The 19,209-nt window shown below is 35.9% G+C and overlaps 3 protein-coding genes across 3 annotated transcripts; all 3 read left to right on the top strand.

Moving 5' to 3' along the window:
• Positions 1 to 1,642: 1,642 nt before the first annotated feature.
• tnni4b.1 (troponin I4b, tandem duplicate 1) lies at positions 1,643 to 6,284 on the top strand. Its single transcript, XM_049484436.1, has 6 exons — positions 1,643 to 1,749; positions 1,862 to 1,993; positions 2,083 to 2,172; positions 2,410 to 2,580; positions 2,700 to 2,789; positions 5,160 to 6,284. The coding sequence occupies exons 2-5, from the start codon at positions 1,889 to 1,891 to the stop codon at positions 2,784 to 2,786; spliced, it is 453 nt and encodes a 150-aa protein (XP_049340393.1). The 5' UTR covers positions 1,643 to 1,749; positions 1,862 to 1,888; the 3' UTR covers positions 2,787 to 2,789; positions 5,160 to 6,284.
• Positions 6,285 to 8,236: 1,952 nt separating this feature from the next.
• Positions 8,237 to 11,259, top strand: tnni4b.2 (troponin I4b, tandem duplicate 2; the record flags this gene model as incomplete). Its single annotated transcript, XM_007252842.4, has 7 exons — positions 8,237 to 8,275; positions 8,416 to 8,460; positions 9,026 to 9,157; positions 9,291 to 9,380; positions 9,750 to 9,923; positions 10,690 to 10,779; positions 10,963 to 11,259. Coding segments are annotated over 6 exons (567 nt in total), but the record flags the coding sequence as incomplete, so codon positions are not given.
• Positions 11,260 to 16,846: 5,587 nt separating this feature from the next.
• LOC103029192 (troponin I, slow skeletal muscle) lies at positions 16,847 to 18,539 on the top strand. Its single transcript, XM_007252843.4, has 6 exons — positions 16,847 to 16,939; positions 17,162 to 17,293; positions 17,401 to 17,490; positions 17,590 to 17,763; positions 17,888 to 17,980; positions 18,130 to 18,539. Exons 1-5 carry the CDS (start codon positions 16,862 to 16,864, stop codon positions 17,975 to 17,977), a joined length of 564 nt encoding a protein of 187 aa, XP_007252905.3. The 5' UTR covers positions 16,847 to 16,861; the 3' UTR covers positions 17,978 to 17,980; positions 18,130 to 18,539.
• Positions 18,540 to 19,209: the final 670 nt, after the last annotated feature.

Raw genomic sequence — 19,209 nt, 5'->3', positions numbered from 1 at the left:
AGGCATCACACAATACCAGGGAGGGATCAGTAAGGATTGCGAAGAGTATTTCAGCAGCAGTCTGCTCGTGCTAACCTTGGGGAATGCATGCTATGAAATACTGTAGCTGGTTCCACTGGGGCTACGGGGACTGCTAACACAATGCTAGTCGGCAGCTCTGAACAAACTCAAGCTGCATAACGGAGAAATGTAACCGGACACTTTAACATTGTCCGGACTGGACACTTGACCCGAGTCGTAATGTTGCTGTGTGATGAATGAGAGAGGCCTTGAGGTGTCACGTCCAGCAGCACATTCCTTTTACCACCTTCTTTATTACCTCTGCTTTTATGTGCTGGCATAATTACCTCTGCCACTCTCTAGTGGTCTTGCACATCTAGGTGTCCTTGGGGGTGCGGTCACAAAGCAGGATTTCTCAGTTAAGCCAGATAATTAATAGTCAGGTCTTTTTTTAAGTTCTTTAAGGCTAAAGATCCAGAGAACTTGACTAACTGAGAAATCCTGCGTTGGGAAAATTCTCAATGGTTTCCCAATGAAGCCTCATATTCACATAAAATAGAACACTATCACGTACTAACATCTACAAACAAAGACTAAGCAGTTTAAGACTAAGATCTAAGACTGTTGTGCGTAAATTGGTAAGATAAGCATTTAGAGTGTGTAAAAGAAGCACTACTAATAATCTTAAATTGATTCATATAGTCATCTACAAAAAACCTCCCTCGCACATTACCTTTTAAAATGGTATGTCTTATAAATGTCATCTACAAGATAAATCCGTTGTCTACCAGTGCCAATCCAAACAGCATCACCTCATCTTTCATCAAGGACAGAAGAAAGACAGGGCTCTGTCTTGTGATTAGCTCCATAAAGATTTTAGCACTTGAAGCCAAGATCTCTGAGGTAGTCATGGTTGTCATCCGGCAACGTCAAGGCCGCAGCTGCGAGTGTGATAGGAAGGCATGGGAGCAATGTTCAAATATAGCCCTGCAGGAACAATCTAACACCTCTTGGCCTACATTACACAATTAAACAGACATTTCAGAACACAGACAAACACAGAGAACTGGACAGAACGTTACGTCGGAAGAGCTACATTTAGTCTCTTGGAAACAAAGATGCAAAAAGCTGTTTATTCTTAGTATTGTCACTGTGTTCACATGGCTTTTTCAGAATATGGCACATGTACTTTACATCATTTTACCTGGTAGTCAATCTAACAAGTGATTCCCAGTTGGACATGTGATAATGTTACACTCCTTCAGGTGGCAGATGCTGTTGACATTAATCCAGAGATTAGATTAGATTAGATTCAATTAGATTAGATCCAAGGTCAATATTTTGGTATCACAGAAAATACAAATAAAATAAATGATCTTATATGAATTTATGTTTTTTTTTCCATTTATTTCTTGAAGGGCACATAAAGAACAGAAACCATGTCTGAGGGGTAAGGTTAACTCTTGTTCCGCTATTATGTGACACTAATGATCAAATTATTGACTATTCAGTTATTCAATATTTTCTCCTTTCTTTTCTTTTGCGTTATACATTTACACAATGACACAGACCGGTAAGTTACTATTTTTGGTGATGTTCAGTTTATCAGAATGACAATATTTCGATGCTTAAGGCTTAAAACAATCTTAGAAATAACACCCAGAAATAATATATTATTTTCTCACATTTTCTTTTTTTTACTGTCAGAAAAAGAGCAAGTACTCAGCCACACGCCGGCTACTCTTAAAAGTAAGTGCTGTGATTCTATACAAGTACTTATATAAGGTAATCAGTATGTGCATGCACTAGATATATTGTTTGTTGGCACAACCTTGTAATTTTATGTCCCATTACTCTACAGGGGAAGCTGCTGAAGAAGGCGGCGTCTATGCTAATAGCTGAGAAAGAACAGAACAAACGGGACAGGGACAGTGCCCTAAACGAGAGAGTTCCTCCCCTCAAACTCTCTGGTCTGTCTGCACAGGAGTTGCAGGTAACTCCAATGACCATATAACTGGCAACATGTAAGATAAGGCTGCTACTGAACCATGCAGTTGACAGTTTTTGAAAATTATTTCCCAGGAGCTCTGCAAAGATCTCCATCGTAAGATCGACACCGTTGATGAAGCACGATACGACCTTGAAGTTAAAGTGGCCAAAAATGAAAAGGAGGTATCCTATTATTTTCTTATATCAAATAGTAGAAGTACATGTATGTTTTAAAGTAAAGACTACATAAATCAAGTGATCAAGTACAATAAAGTTGCCCAAACTGTTAACTAGCATTAGCAAACCTGCTCATGTTGTTATTGATGGAATGAAAACTAGTAGAGATAATTAGCATTAGCATAACTCAAACTTTCTTCCTGATACACAGCAGTAAGTTCTGTTCTGATGTGTTCTCTTCAGATCCAGACTTTATCACAAAAGATTGGAGAAATGAAGGGCACCATGAACAGAACCAAACTGAAGAGAGTGAAAAAAACTGCAGACGACAAGCTCGGTGCCTTGACTGAATTAAAATCCTCAAAGGCTGACTTCAAAGCCAACCTGAAGACAGTCAAGAAAGAAGAGGAGAAGGTAAGATGTCTAAATTGCATGGAAACCAAGGGCTTATAGAACTAGATCTACTGACAAAACTATCTTTTATGGATTTCTTTGGAAACAGAGATTGATTACTTCTCATGACATTTACACAGAAAGAGGAGGTGACTGACTGGCGTAAGAACGTGGAGGCCATGTCCGGCATGGAGGGCAGGAAGAAGCTGTTTGATGCTGGTCAATAAAAGGTACATGAATGCATTTCAGTGAACAGTGTCACTCAACTTTCTTTTTACTCTCATAACTGTCAACCCTGAATCTCAGTTTGGCAAATATGTTGGGTGTCCAAAATTTGGCTCTTCAGTTTTATGGATGCTACACTCTAAGAAATATAAGTACAGATTTGTACTTAAAAGAGTACAAAGCTTGTCGCTGGGGCTGTACCTTATATTAAGGTTCAAAAAAGTACCTTTCAGTGAAAGTACTTTTTTGTACCCATGGTTTTTGTGCCAGTGTAGATTATAAAGATTATAAACATTGTCATCAACTAAAAATGGCTCAAAAACTTGATGATACAAAATTGTCTGGCTTTCAAATAAAAAATGTGCAATTTAAATATATACTGTTCATTAGTACAGTGATGCAGAATACTGAATGTACCTTTTGGCTGGTTAAATGGTACAAATTTGTACTTATTGCTGTTAGAAATGACTTTGTACTTCAGAGGGAACAAATCTGACCCTGTAAAGACCAATATTGTACCTTTGAGGGTACAATTATAAAGAATGTACCTTCGAGTACAAAAAAGTACTCATATCGTACCTCTGTTTTTTAGAGTGTATGAGGCTAAAGCAGCTAATAATGGATTTATGGGGTTAGATTCCCTTCACATTTATCTCTGGTTTCCATATCATAAAGTTTTCACACTCCCTTCTCTCTTATACTCTCTCATTGTTTAAAGGAGAAGCTTCCCTAAACCCCAGTCTACATCACATTACATTATGTGAAAGTTTCATGATTAATGAATCCACAGGAATATTTTGTTCAGTCTTCTTTTGTTGATATATATCAAAGGTGGTCTGATCTAGTAAAATAGGAGCTTTAACTGCTAGTTAGCATTGGAAAAATGGTTTATTGTCCTGCCTAATCCAATACAAACTTCTTCAAGCTGCAGATAGTTGCTAAGTAATCTATAAAAATAAAAAAAAGTTGTTAGTAGGGCTGAACGATTTTGGAAAATAATCTAATTGCAATTTTTTATCTATAAATTGCGATTGCGATTTAAAATGCGATTTTTTAATGTCTTCTCAAGTATTTTTCAACAAACAGAAGCAATAAATCAAATTGTTTAATAATAAACAATGTCAGATTTATTTAAAGCACAGATAACAATAAAGCAAACAAATCTATGCTTTTCCTTTTCACCATTTTTTTTTTATAGAAAAATAAATATATAAATAGCTTTTCCTTTTCACCATTTTTTTATAGAAAAAATAGATATAAAAAATTAAACTTACTGCTCTCCAGCTAGTAACATCATAAAAAAATAAAGTGCAAAAAACATAAAGAGAATCTGCTTTAACCAACTCGTTATTTTCTGTATTTGAAGATGCAGCACTGGTCGTTGGCATTTTAGCCTTGCAAATACCATACGAGGCTTTGTGATGTTTTTTTTGGGGCGTTTTCACACCTGTAGTTCGTTTCTCTGGTCTGAATCAGTTAATGAGTTTGTTTACTTGGAGCGTTTTCTCGCTCTGTTCGGTCTGGTTTCACATAGGCATAAATGTAGACGCACCAAAATTCGCATCAATAAACCACGCGAGCAGCCTGTGTCCTCTGATTGGTCAGAGCTGTCTGACACGGGAGTACGTTAAATATAAATATACGAAAAAAGTAAATACAGCGAGAAGATTTTGTGTTTCTACGTGCAGCGCAGATTTATACATAATAAACAGAGTCACGCGGCTGTGAGCGGTGAATACAGCGCAGACGGCGCGAGCATGGAGACAGTGTTTGTTCACAGCTGTGGTAATTAACGTTATCCACCTCCTCTAGCTGGTCTCGGTTCGGTTCTTTTGATCCGCACCCGAGTGCGATTACTGTTTTCACACCTGCTCAATCGAACCGCACTAAAGTTACAAACGGACCAGAGTTCGATTTAACCAGACCAAACAGTGCTGGTGTGAAACTGCGCTGTGTTGACTTCACTTCTCCACCTCCCTGACTCCTGCTCGGGTTTGCTCCGCTCGTCCTTGGCTCGGCTCGCTCCCAAGTCACGTGACCAGTCAAATCGCAGCCTGTGCGGTTAGAGAATCTCATTTTAAAATATCGCGAGATAATCGCAAATGCAATTAATCGTTCAACCCTAGTTGTTAGCTCCATGTTACCGATACTACACTAACTTTAGCAGCTTCAGTCCAAACAAAGGAAGCAAATACTCCAGACATAAACTACATTTTTGTTAGTTATGCAAAAAAAAAACACAGCTGTGTAAACTTATTTTTTTACTTTTTTGTTTTGTTTTACTTTAGCTTAAGAATGTCACCAGGGGATTAAGTGTCTGAAATAACCTAAATGTATTTTTTTCTTTCTTAACTTCAAACTCACATAACAAACAGGTGGCTTACCCAAGAATGATGTATGCTAAGATCAGAAGAACCCCTGTGACATTTGCCGAAACTGAAACCTCAAGCAAGAGTATTGAAACTCAGTGGCAAGAATCACCATTTTGATCTGTGTAAAAATATTTTTGTGATGTGGATTTGTATGTATTTATGATTATAGGTAATAGGTATGTTTTATGTCTCTAATTTGTGTCTCACTGCGAGCTTAGCTTTTTGCTCAATACCTGTTGCACAAAAATACACTTTTATTATTTTTGTGCTTTGTGATATATTAGAACTGCGGGTAAAATGAGCAAAAACGTTCAGTCAAATGAAAAAAAAAAAACAACAAACCACTGTGTAATGGCATTCCACAATTAAATACGACACGATGTTCTGATGAAACAGGTGTGGTGTTTCACTCTCTATACGTGTGGTGTCAGTGCCGCTCCAGCATGCTAATGTTCTTACATTACAACATACTGACCATGTTCACACACATGCTACACATTCAGGTTTAATGGTGAAACCTTTATGTTGACTTTGTGTGTGTGTTTTTTTAATACGAAGGCGCTATATTAAGGTTTCTATAAGTGATGCCATAGAATTATTAAATATTTTTGTGTCCATTAAAATGGTATGTGTGATTGTGAACAAAACTTGGTAAAAAAAAACAAACAAGCAAAAAAAACCAGTAGCATAAAGTAAAGGATTTGTCACACTCTCAGATCTGGAACCAGAAGTGGTTCTTCTATGGCTTTTCTCAAATAATCCTTGTTGCACCTTTTTAAGATTTTAAGAGTGTAGGCCCAAAAATTCCTAATCATGCTCTATTCAGTCTCATTAATTGATCACATTAATAATTTCAGTTCTAGGCCTAAGGTTCACAGAGACAGATTTTTCACAAGCCTCTACTCCCTTGTAGGGTCAAACAATGACAGGAGGAAGGTGCCCGGGCCCTGGCAATGCACGCAATTGTGTTTTGCTGCTTCTAAGTAAAGTGAGCTTCAAGCGTCCTGGTCTATTTTAGTGAGCCACTCACAGAAGGCCTTTGAAGCCATAAAACTTGATTGTTCTTCCTGGAGAACCGGCACTGTCTCACACTGCTCACTCTCTTGGGGATTTCCTACACAGATAAGGTATGTGCTCCCACCTTTAATTTATACCTTTAATTTATTGCTGTAATGAAAAAAAGATTCATTATAAAGACTGGTGTGTGAAGGCAACTCAGTGATTGTATCTTTAAGCTACACTCTAAGCAGAAAAGTTCTACATAGTACTGAAAATGGTTATTCTTTAACGTATTTGACATATTTGTGTTTTCGAAGTTTTCATGCTCTAATATAAAGTATACACTATAGTATATACTATAGAAATCTATATCTATATTCAGGTAAAGATGTACTTACTATACCCTGATGAAATATTAATTTAAGTAAAAGTAACCAAAGGCAAAAACAACTTGAGTAGAAATACTGTGGGCAGTAGCTGTGGAACAATGGAACCGTTTTCTCAGTTGCAAAGGTGTTTCCTACAATCTAAAATACCAGCAAAGAACTATTTTCACTTCCACATGGGTGTTTGAGTCCATTTCCTTTACTAAAGAACCCTGGAAAATAAAGATAGCGACCTTTTAGAGGAAGACTATTGCCGCCATATTGGAAAAGAAAGTTTAGTCTTAAGTATACTCTTAAAAACACGTGACACAATAATGAAAATCATATGTAAAACTATTTACTGTATCTGGGCTGTGAGCATTTATTTGTTACAAAAAAAAAAAAAAACAATATCATGAGCTGAACACCACATTGTGATTTAGAGTGTATGTGAGTTTGTTCTGAGCTTGTCTTTTCCCAAAGTGCTCCTGGAGGAAGACCAGTGTCTTTAGTTACAATCCAACATCTAGTTATCTAATCATTCTATCAATAAATAAAATCAAGCAGAAACAAAACCTAGCTGTGTCTTAAAGTACAATCTGGCAACAGTGTTTATGTGTTTATGTCTATTTGTATTTGTTCTGAAGTTGTATTGTAATGCAGTGCAGCAGAAATAGGCCAATAAGATGGACATTAAACAAAAACATTTTTTTGTTTAATGAAAAACACTCTCAAAAAAAGAATGGTTCCAACTGGTGTGTTTCTCTCAAGGTTACCTTTAGTTAAGGGACATGTCAGTACTGTATTCCTTTGCAGTTATTTTTACCTACTTTTCAAGGACACAGTTGGACCTGAAGGATCATGTTGTACTTTTGAGTTTACATTAGCACTGTTTTTACTTTGGTGAATAAAACTGTATATGTACATTTACATTTCCTTGACAGTAAATGGGTGTATGCCCTAGCAATAAAGTTTGCAATAAATACATACATATATATGTCAGTCAAAAGTTTGGACACACCTCTTCTCATTCAATAAGTTTCTTTCTCTTTATGATTTTTTACATTGTACATTTAATATTCAAGACTATATTAAAGCTAGACATAAACACATGCAGAATTATTCTGTAAATAAAAAGTAATAAACAAATCAGATTATGTTTTATATTTTAGATTTTTCTATGTTGCCATGTAGTTTTGAGGACAAATGTCAGTGTCTTCATGAGGTAGGGTCACCTAGATTAGTTTTCTCAGCGTCTTGAAGGAGTTCCTGGAGGAGCTGAACAATAGTTGCTGCTTTTCCTTCATGCAGTGAAGCTCCAGCTCATCCTAGATCACCAAATCACCATCTCAGCTGTTCATGTTTAGGTCAGGGGATTGTGGAGGACAAACCCTGTTTTTATTTTGAGGAAAAAGGTTTTGTTTACTATATAGTTACATGTATTTAATATTAATCTTCAATGTAGAAAACAAGCTAAATAAAAAAAAACTTGACTGTACTTGGTACTGTATAATAATAAAATAAAATCAAAATCCAGGACTCACAAACATGATTGCATTTTATTTTTCTTTGGTTTTCACAGGAAACACAAAAAAAAAACACAATGTCTGAGGCGTGAGTATCTTTTTTAGAAAACTCTCATTTCCAACAATCAACATATCATAAAATTTTATTGAAGTTTATTTGCCTTTTTGACTAATTCTCTAATGCCTTACTGTTTGTCTCATCTGTCTCATCTTCTACAACTCCAGACCAGTAAGTCAACAAAACCTTACAGTGTTTTTACTGTTTTGGATGTCCTGAATTAATATAGTGATATTAAAAATTAAATGTGCTTTAATGTACAGTATACATGATGACTAAATGCTGAAGTTGTTTTTTTTATGCTTTTATAGAAACCAAAACCCAAGATCTCAGCGTCACGGCGGCTGTTCCTCAAGGTTTGCTTTAGTTTCTTTCTTTATTTCAGAATCACTGTAATACTGTATTTACTGTGACTTACCGAATGCTGTATACTATATATCCACACATATTCAGACACATGCTTATTCCCTTAAATCAAGGAGGGTTCTCAAAAACAGGGATGGCTTCACCTCTTCTGTAGTAACAGCCTCTATTTTTTTTTTTAATACTTAATAGTAAATGCTGTAACATTGTTGTGGCCATTTGATTGCATTCATCCATTAGAGCTTAGTCAGGTTAAGGACAAATATCACTCCACCTCATCCTAAAGGTACTGGGTGGAGCTCCATGGTTTCAGAGCATGCAGTTCCACAGCAGCACAGCTCCTCTTCCTAGTGAAAAGAGGCTTTTAATCAAATTAATGGCCTTAGGCTCATGTGTGCCATGGCTGCTCTTTTGAATCAAATCAGTGAGTGTAGTTTAAAGCAGCTGGATTTGCTGCACAGGGTGTTTGAATGCTTTTGGATATCTACTGTAAATGATAGCCTGCTCCAAATACACAGCAGTTAAACAGAGAGTCTAAAATTCTTAATTCTTTTATAGACAAAAATTCTGAAAAAGGCAACCACACTGCTCGCAAACGAGAAGGAGGAGAAACAGAGGGAGAGAGAAAGAGTCTTAAGTGAGAGAGTGCCTCCTCTTCAGCTGTCAGGCCTGTCTGTGCAGGAGCTGCAGGTTCGTTGGTTTGCTAATATTGACATGTTTTGATTATATGATTAAAGCAATGTTGTGTTTCTATTCTAAACAAGTGTTTCTTACTGAATATGTAAATCAGCTCTATGTCTCTCTCACTGTGATTGATCTTCAGACTCTGTGTCGAGAACTCCACCAAAAGATCGATGTTGTAGATGAAGAGAGATACGACATTGAATCCAAAGTGAACAAAAATGAAAAGGAGGTACATTTTCCCAAATACAATCAATCTTTTTACACATAATTAGTTTTACGCATCTGAGAGAATGATTTGTAAAGCTGTTTATCTGGGCTGGATTATCCTGAAAGCCCCTGATCCTAAGGATTATTCTTAAATGATCAGATGAATTTCATATTAAACACTGTCTGTTCTGACCTTCGTACTGCTCCTTCAAATTGTTATATTTTTTCCTCCAACATACCGATAATGTTCACAGTATTTGTGTTTATTTGTATGTATGTATGTATGTAGTGTTTTGCAGTTCATAAATAATTTTGACTTTTAAACTGTAAGTACCTACTTATAGTCACAGCTTTCCACACTAGCATTTAAACGCCACTGTGTTGACTTCAGCTTGCAGATCTGAACCATAAAATCTTTGAGCTGAAGGGCAAAATGAAGAGACCTGCGCTGAAGAGGGTGAAGATTTCCGCTGATGCCATGCTGGGTGCTCTACTGGGTGCTAAGGTCAAGGAATCTGTGGACTTTAAAGCCAACCTCAAAACAGTGAAGAAAGAGGAAGAAAAGGTATGGCTTCCAGTATAATAATACCAACAGGACAATCACAATGAAAATCAACTGAGATCACACACGGAAAGGCTAACAGAGTAATGCACAACAAACATCTATTTACAGGTTTGTTGGCCATACTTCACAAAGTACAAATATTATACACATAGGAAATACAGGTAAAATAAATCCACTCAGGTCAGGGGAACTGCCTCTGATTGGTGGAGGGTCAACATATGACTGATGCAGAGGAAGATAAATTATTTGTGTATATTAGTGCATCTGTTTACCATCACCATCACTATGTGCAATATCAAATGTTCTATTTATTTGCTATTTATGTACTATCAAACTACAGTATGTGCAATATCTCTGTTTATATTTCATATATACCATATATCTTAGTTTTTCTTAGATGTATTTGTTGTATATATAGATTTTATATCGTGATGTATATTTTCCTGTTCTGTTCTCTGAGCTGCTATAACCTGCTGTGGGAATAACTGCTATTTACTGCTCTCTCTCTCTCTCTCTCTCTCTCTCTCTCTCTCTCTCTCTATATATATATATATATATATATATATATATATATATATATAGTATATATATATTGTCAACCACTTAGCTATTGGTACTTAGTTAATACAACTAATAAGGCTTTAGCTTACCTTTCCAGATGTCATTTCAGCCACGGTGTTTGTATTAGTATTGGTGTATTGTTTATGTCTAAATTTCTTAATTTACTGAAAATGCATAAATCTGTGTTTCTGCGTTTCTCACACAGAAAGAGGAGGTGACTGACTGGCGTAAGAACGTGGAGGCCATGTCTGGCATGGAGGGCAGGAAGAAGCTGTTCGACGCTGGTCAATAAAAGGTACATTAAATGACTTTTTATTATTAAATGAAAAGTGTTATCTGTAATTTTTTTCTTTAATATATAAGTTATAGAAGTAGGCAATTAAAGCAGAATGAGTCTTACTCATAAGTAAAGAAAACATTTTAAAGTGAATATCTGTCTGAAGAAGTCTCATATTCAGCTGTATATGTTTCCTCACAGATGATCATCATTTCAGCTGCTACATCAGTGATGGATACTGATGAGAAGAAATGTTCTGCCTCGGTTTCTGACTCAATTACATTGAACTGGAAATGAAAGAGTGAACCCTTAATATATACACTGATTTTAATGTATATGTGTGTATTATATATATAAATATTAATAACTTATTTAATTATTAATTAAGAGACATGCAGAAACCCTGTTTTGTACTCGTGCTGTTATTTATTTTCAGTATTTGAGTCTGTAACTATTCTGTGATGTTGATTTTCTTGAAAATAAACACATATATTTGAACTACAGCATTCCTTGTATTATTCGTGAAGCACAGTGTGTGGTAACTCTTTATAAACTATGTCCAAAATGACATAAATACATTCCACCATGTCTGGAATGACGCAGGAAGCGTTTAGTACTGACGTTTCAAAACACTGAGGTTACTGGGGTCACCAGGTCAGGGTTCAGAGCTGCACTACAGGGGTCTATTATTTTGACCCCAGCAGATCTGATGTTAGTCCTTGTAAAACCTCTGCTGGCTTCTGAGGCCCTGCTGATGGTTTATTGTGATCACAGCACAAAGCCATTTTAAGTAATGGACTTACTTTGTTCTAATGTTATCTGCAGACATTAGACCTAAAAATACCCGAGTGGCAAAAGGTCAGCGATAATTCTTGACTCCTCTGACAGAGCGCCATGTACACACTTCACCCAGGGAATGAGCTCTGAACACAGAGGCTCACGTTACAATAAGACAATGCTTCCACCTGCTCCCTCCTATCTAAATAAAACCAGTGACTTCTGCTGCCGTGATAGCAGCCAAGTGCTACTCTGAGTCTAATGCGCATGGAAATTATCACGTTCATGTGATTCTTAATGATTGACCTCATTGACCTACACCTACAATTGCCAACAAGTCACAACTTGCCCGCCACAGTTACTTCTTTTTCAGCTGCAGTTAATGCTAAACATATTTAAATATTATTGATGTGCTGTTAAAAAAAAAGAAATATCATTACTTTACTTTTCTATCATTACTTTACTATTATTTAAATCATGTCACTTTTTATAAAGTTCTAATTTTGTATAAAAGACTTCTATAATTTCTAACAAACATCTACAAACTACACCATATTAGCATCATATTAATCCATGCCTCTTCCCTATTGGTTTCTGGAATAATATATTTGCATAATGGGTGTGTCCTCCACCACTAACTCACAATCAGGGAGCAGTTTTGCCCACTGGGGCTAAGTTTGCGTTGGGTACTAAGACTGCCTGTTTACAGTGTTGTAAGCCATATGTGTAAAAACTGAAATAAAAGGAGCTGGATTCATTTCCCAACATAGTTGGTAAATAGTCTGTCTGAAAGGATACAGGGCAATTTCATTCTATATAAAAAAACAAAACAAATAATGGGACAGACACACCCATTATATACATAAATGATGCCAGGAACCAATAGTTATATTATAATGTTGGTTATATTAACTTTGGTAATATAAAATGTCAACACTTACAATTTAAAGTTGCTATGCTACTTAGTTAAGTTAGTACAACTTAACTACATTGAGTAAATCAACTGTGCTTTAAGTACATTTAAATAATAAGCATAACTGGTATATTTACTTAAATTTTCAAAGTAATCAGTTTTCCAAATTCCAAATCCACTCAGTATCCAAGCCCATACTGAGATAAGGCTGATTTTGCTCGCTGGGACTCCTGGCCACAGGTATCCCCAGGAACTGGACCTGCAATTTCCCAATGTCAGGAATGCATGCTCAGCCAGCTGCACCACTTGTGAACTCTTGTCATCAAGATTCAGTTACTAATCCTAATGTAAGTGTTCATGTTATGTTGAACACACCAGCTGCTCTTGACATGGTGTGAGCATTTCATGTTTCATTGGGATTCAAAGGAATCATTGAAAATCGCTTATTAATGAAACATTAATACATAGCATGCATTGCCTTTTTTACTCCTGATGTAAAGAAACATCGAAATGGGCAACATCTCTCTCCAGGGCTGGCCTAGGACCGCCTTGAAGAGAGATGTTGCCCAATTCAATATTCCTGCTCACAGGACCTGCTTATATAGGGTGTTTTGGTATATATCTGGAAAAACTTAAATCATGCTCTAGACACAGAGACATCCACAGGAGTCTTTCTAGAAGAATGGTTACATACATTAGTGAAGAAAAAATACTGAGGAAAAAGTGTCAGATTTTAGTGTTGTTCAGAAGGAAGATAAAGGTGATTAAATACTTAAATTGGTATTGATTGCTCTTGGTCATATTACTCAGTTCCCAAATTTATCCTACATTAATCCATCCCATGCAGCTTGAATACTCACACTTTTCCTACAGGCTTTGTGGTAGGAGTGGAGAGGTGATAGCACATCCAACAGCATCCCACACACTTTGATTCAGGTATAGGTCTTGCAATGCATCTGACCATGATGTAGCACCAATACCTGCAAGGAAAACTCTTGAGAAAGCAACAGTATGTTGACAAGCAATGTCCAATTGTCCCTACTGGCTAGGTAGGCTCTCCCTTAAAACATTCTCAAATAATCTTTGTTAAACTGATTTTATAAGAAAAAATTCTTTCCTGATATTTTGTCCCAGACTGACTGCATGACTGCATCACTGAATACCTGAAGATTTTTTTCAGAATGTCCTCTGAACAACACCAAACTCATTGGGTTGTTGATGAAACCAGTTTGAGACAGCTTTTGCTTTGTGACAATTTATATTCTCATGCTGGAATCAGCCATAAAATATGGGTAAGCTGTGGTCAGGAAGGGGCCATGGCCATGATACATGTGATCAGCATCACAATGCTCAAATAGACTGTGGCATTCAAGCAATGGCTGACGGGTATTAATGGGCCTAAAGAGCACCAAGAAAACATTCCACCACACTATTATTATTATTATTAATATTATTATTAGAAGTAGTAATAGTAGAAGTAGTAGTGGAAGTAGTAGTAGTAGTAGTATTAGTTTCACAGGACCTTTGCAGTCTTTAATTGTCATAGAAAAACCGAGTTTAGACTGTTGCATACTGGATGTTTATTGCTCCAGTTTCTGACACTCTCACTGTCAGTGTGTAGTCACTCCCCAGCCTACCTTAGGTAAACTTGTAGATCATACATTATGCTTAACTACCTGGCTTCAATGTTGTAGGCTGTAAAAAAAAGAACTGAGGTATTGACTCTATTTTGGCTGTGTGCCATACTGTTCAATCTATAGCATTTTCTTTCCACATCTAATTTTCAGTATGTATTTCAAATCTATATTTAAGACAAATAAATAAATAAATATTTTTTTGTATGCACCTGACCATAAAATGTAGAAGTACTACTATTGTACAAAGCAATATAACAAAAATAAAATCAATAAATTAACATGCAAATTCGGCAGTTCAATTAGCTGCTTACATTTTCAGAATACATTGCCTAAACATTTTAAGGCAACCGATTTCTGCAAAGTAAATTCAACTTATGCAGGCTTACAGTGTGGTTAAAAAGTTGAAGGACCACTGTATTCACTAAATATTATCCCTAGATTTAACTGGGTTAAAGTCAGCCTTAAATGTGCACTGTATTTACGTCCAATAAAGTTCCATTACAAAATCTGTAAAATGAGATGTTCTGTATGAGTGCTGTAAAGCAAAACTTTGGCCGTCACTGTCCACCAACAGGTGGCATCCTAACCCCATCATAAACCCTCTCCTGCACGTCCAAGTCAAATAAAAGGTGTTTTATTAGCCCATGTTCCTTTGTGAACCCTGGAATGGGCCAGTAGAGTGGCCCAGGCCGGAGGTCTATTTTAGTGAGGCATTTACACGGGTGTTAGAAACTATAAATCTGAATGATTTTCCTCTATCCCCCTTCAGCTAGTTCATTCTCTCAGCCGCCTTTCGTTCCTCTAAACAGGTATGTGTGATTTCAGTGATTATGACAGGATAAAAGATTCATTTTGAAAATTAGAGCATCTACATTGATTCAGCTGTTAACCAACTGCTTGCATGCATTAAATCAATCTCAGAGGAAGAAGTGGGTTCTTTGTTACTGGACCAGGGGTGTTGATCTGCTGTGCACTTCTAGAGAAATGAAGGATCCAAAAGCCACATTTCATTCATTCAGATGCCTCTGAAATTGGTGATGATCCGTAAAGATTTTCACCTATGCTGAAACTCTTTTGCGCTATGCAGAGGAGCTCTCTCACTAAGCCCAGGACAAAAGTATCAAGGTGACATGGATTAAAGTGTCCAGTTACAACCATCAATAACAGTCAGGGCCATGGATTCTGGACATGGATTAAGCCTATATCTGGTCTAAACTGCAATGATAGCTGTGATTCACAATGTATGACTATATTTCCTGAATATATTCATATTTAGAAAAACATGCATGCAAATCTTTAATAAAGAGCATGAGCACTAACTAATTATGACCACCCATATACTCAGATTATGTGAGTAACAAGGATTATTCGGTAACAATAGCACATGTTGAGGTCTGGCATGTGTGTTTAACAGTGGGCCTGTCACAATTATTACATTATCAATTTATCAAACAATGTGCAGACATGACCTCAATCATTTGTACTGATCTCAATTATTGCCATTTATGTTTTTCTTAGCGATGAAACTGCATTTTTGCATATGAGCCAGTGTGTCAACTTTCTTATAAAACAGCATTTTTTCTATTTCATTCAACACACTCTTTCAGTGTTTAAAAATTCATATTAATTGAAACTTCACATCTATTTAAAAGGTGTAATTCAATAATTATGCATTTATACTATATTTAAATTACTAGCAGACAGTGCTTTTAAAATTATTTATACAATAATATACAAAAACATCTGTGAAAAACTAGCATCCAAACAAAACAGTTATTATGAAAGGCCTATTTAACAGATAGTTCTTGTAGTGCACATGTTGGATACAGTAGAAGTGCTCAGGCTTATAGACCGTAAGAGAGTTATCAAGAATGTTGAATGAAAGCCAGAAAGTTGTGCCATCTGAATGAGATCTTTTCCAAAATGGTAGGTGGTACTGGTGAGCTGGATAGGTGCTAGGGACAGTTTAAAAACCATTGAGAAGATGTTGGGCACCTCATTATTAAAATCCACAAATAATCTGTCACCCAAATAACAGGATCTGATGTCTGATGGCATGACCATCTGCATGTTAGAAAATATTAGGTCTTAATGTTTTAGCAGATTTGTGTCTTTCGCTGAATGAGTAAATCTGGTACATTCTCAGGAAAAAAAAATCTATAAATACTTACTTGTTCAATCATAATAAATCCTATTTTTATCTTTTATGACAGTCTACAATATTTACCATATATTTACATATCAGTTATATTTTACAGCACTGGGCATTTGGTATACTTTGTTTATGATGCAACACAATGGCTGGATTCAGATTTTTGTATATTATACTGATGAGGACAATCTGTAGGAAGTTTGGTCAAAACTGAATTAAAGATATAATAAGAAGAAATAATATTTATCATGATTTAACATTGTCCATGCCACATTTCATTAAATACGCTTAAGGGCTGAGATGATGTAAACTAAAAATGAGTAATGTTTTGTTTTGTTTGTTCAGAACCAGGTTTCAGAAGGAAAATGGCTGATGCGTAAGTTTTTTTCTCCTTAAGAATCATTTTTTAACTGCTTAATCTGTGCTGTATTATATTTAACTAACTTCTGCTCTTTTTCTTCTCCATAATGTGCTTAAACAGACCGGTGAGTTTTACACGACCCCACACTGGATTTGCCATTATAATTATTTTTAAAACTTACATGTGTAAATCAGTTCATTCACAATTAATTGAAATAAAAAAGAAAGAAATATATGTAAAAGTGTTGTTCTGTAAACGTAATGTTAGGTATTGTGAATTTTGTATGTATTCCACAGAGAAAATCCAAGATTTCTTCAAGTCGCCGGTTAGGGTTAAAGGTGAGAATTTAGGGCAATGGAAATATGTATATACAAATAACACCACCAACTCATATACAGATTATTTTTGATACACTTTAGCTAATAAAGATGCCAAAAAAATTAAGTGATCATACAGAAAAACTCTGATAATTCACATAGCTTTGCCATGAGCACACTGGCCAGTGTTTTTCTGTGATGTAGCTCTGATTGAGTTGATTAACTAAGTGTGTTTTCTCACAGATAAAGATGTTAACTACAGCACAGGAGATGCTGATGGTTGAAAAAGAGGATAAGAAGAAAGAGAGAGATACTATCCTCAGTGAGAGGGTTCCTCCACTGAAGCTCTCAGGCTTGTCAGTGCAGGAGCTCCAGGTAAGCAGTACAGCAGCATCACTGTTATATATTTAAACTAGGAAAAACACTCTGCACTCACTGGAGCAGGAGACAGTCGATGTCAATGCTTTATTCTCTCTATGCAGGACCTTTGCAAAGATTTGCATCACAAGATCGATGTTGTTGATGAGGAGCGGTATGACATTGGAGTAAAGGTGGCAAAAAATGATAAGGAGGTACAAGAAGTCTGACATTTTACACCTTTTTTAAATACTTTTAAACACATAAGTGGTTACACAGCCTTATTTTCAGTATGTGGGCTGTTTTTTGAACAGATACAGGAAATGAGCCAGAAGATCTTTGAGCTGAGGAGTAAGCTGAAGAGGCCTGCACTGAAGAGAGTGAAGATCTCAGCAGAGGCCATGCTGAGTGTCCTTCTGGGCTCCAAGCACAAGGAGTCCATTGACTTTAAGGCCAATCTGAAGACAGTGAAGAAAGAGGAAGAGAAGGTACTCCACTTCTTACTATCTTAGATTAAAAAAAAACTCCATGGTTTACAGCTCCAGTTTAAGTGGCCTACAGTCTAAATTTACAACATCTGCTACACTGTCTGTATTATTGTGATTTCCACAGAAAGAGGAAGTGACTGACTGGCGTAAGAACGTGGAGGCCATGTCTGGCATGGAGGGCAGGAAGAAGCTGTTTGATGCTGGTGGTCAATAGATGGTGAACTTAATTTAATGCATTTACAATGTAGCCACTATAAATAATTAAATTTCTAAACAAATCATGCAAAAATGCATGTATGTAATCATGAGTGGTAAATTCAATGGAAATGTTACTATATACGTTTTCATTTTTTTCCCATCTTTCAGTTTGCTGGGGAACTCTGCATCTATACCTAACAACAGGACAAAGGGATGCAAACAGAATGCTGGAAGTCTTCTATGTGAAAATGAAACATTTAAACAGACTGGACTGTTACTTTTATTGTGATGTGAAAGATTATTCCTTTTTTTCAATACTTAATATTTTATAAGGCAAGAGAGTGCTAATATATAAATATACCTTGACATTTGTAACAGCAGTTTAACAAATTATAGCAAATGCAGATATTGTGTGTTGTGTGAGTTTTATGAACTTTTTGAGTCTGCTTCTCAACTGAGGATTAGGACTAGTGCTGAACACTACAGAGTTTTGAATGGAGAGACTATTTTAGAATAAGATTTTTTTTTTATTTTGTTGAGAAAATGACAATAAATGCAATTAAAATATGAATTTAAAAGTTTGTGTGTGGGTGTGTTAATTTAACACTTTCAAAAGCTCCTTAGAAGAAAGGGTAATATTTTCAGTTCCCATTATCAGCAACTAGTTTATCTAATCAAACCCTTATTAAATAATAAATCAGTATGTCAGATGAGCTGTTTGTTGGTGGCACAGAATAAATCCATACAGTAACTAAAGTTAAAATATTTATTAAGGTAATTGTTTCTAACCAATATTTCAAAAATGTACTTTAGAGAAAGCAGAACTGTATGACTACTATATGCCGCATCCGTTTTTTTTTTAATGTAACAGCTTCTACTCTTCTTGTAAAAGCTCTAAACTAATTGCTGTATAAAGCCATAATAAGATTCAGCTATAAGAGTAGTTGTTATTGTTAAAGCATACATTTTTTTATTACTCTACAGATTTCATTGCATTTAGCCAGAAAACATTAGTAAGGTCATGTAATGATGTAGGATGCGCAGTACTGGATCACAAACACTACTTTAACTCATCTAAGAGGTACCAGATAGAACTCTATTGAACCCAGTTCACTGCTCCACACCACCTAAAACTAGAAGGTTTTATATTTCTCTAGTTGATTTTGCTCAAAATGACCTTAAGCTCAGAATGTCTCATTGTATAAGCAATACTTCCTACTACCATACATAAAGTTACTAATTAGAAAT

Source organism: Astyanax mexicanus, chromosome 10 (assembly GCF_023375975.1).
Source record: "Astyanax mexicanus isolate ESR-SI-001 chromosome 10, AstMex3_surface, whole genome shotgun sequence".
Classification (NCBI taxonomy): Eukaryota; Metazoa; Chordata; class Actinopteri; order Characiformes; family Acestrorhamphidae; genus Astyanax; species Astyanax mexicanus.
The sequence above is the reverse complement of the archived record's forward strand: the minus strand, read 5'-3'. Positions and strand labels throughout refer to the sequence as shown.

Excerpts from the sequence above, each read along its gene's own strand:
- tnni4b.1 (XM_049484436.1), top strand. The coding sequence starts at position 1,889 with ATGCTAATAGCTGAGAAAGAACAGAACAAACGGGACAGGGACAGTGCC. Across the intron at positions 1,994-2,082 it reads TGTCTGCACAGGAGTTGCAG|GAGCTCTGCAAAGATCTCCA; the intron begins GTAACTCCAATG and ends ATTATTTCCCAG. Across the intron at positions 2,581-2,699 it reads TCAAGAAAGAAGAGGAGAAG|AAAGAGGAGGTGACTGACTG; the intron begins GTAAGATGTCTA and ends ACATTTACACAG.
- LOC103029192 (XM_007252843.4), top strand. The coding sequence starts at position 16,862 with ATGTTAGGTATTGTGAATTTTGTATGTATTCCACAGAGAAAATCCAAG. Across the intron at positions 17,491-17,589 it reads TGGCAAAAAATGATAAGGAG|ATACAGGAAATGAGCCAGAA; the intron begins GTACAAGAAGTC and ends TTTTTTGAACAG. Across the intron at positions 17,764-17,887 it reads TGAAGAAAGAGGAAGAGAAG|AAAGAGGAAGTGACTGACTG; the intron begins GTACTCCACTTC and ends TGATTTCCACAG.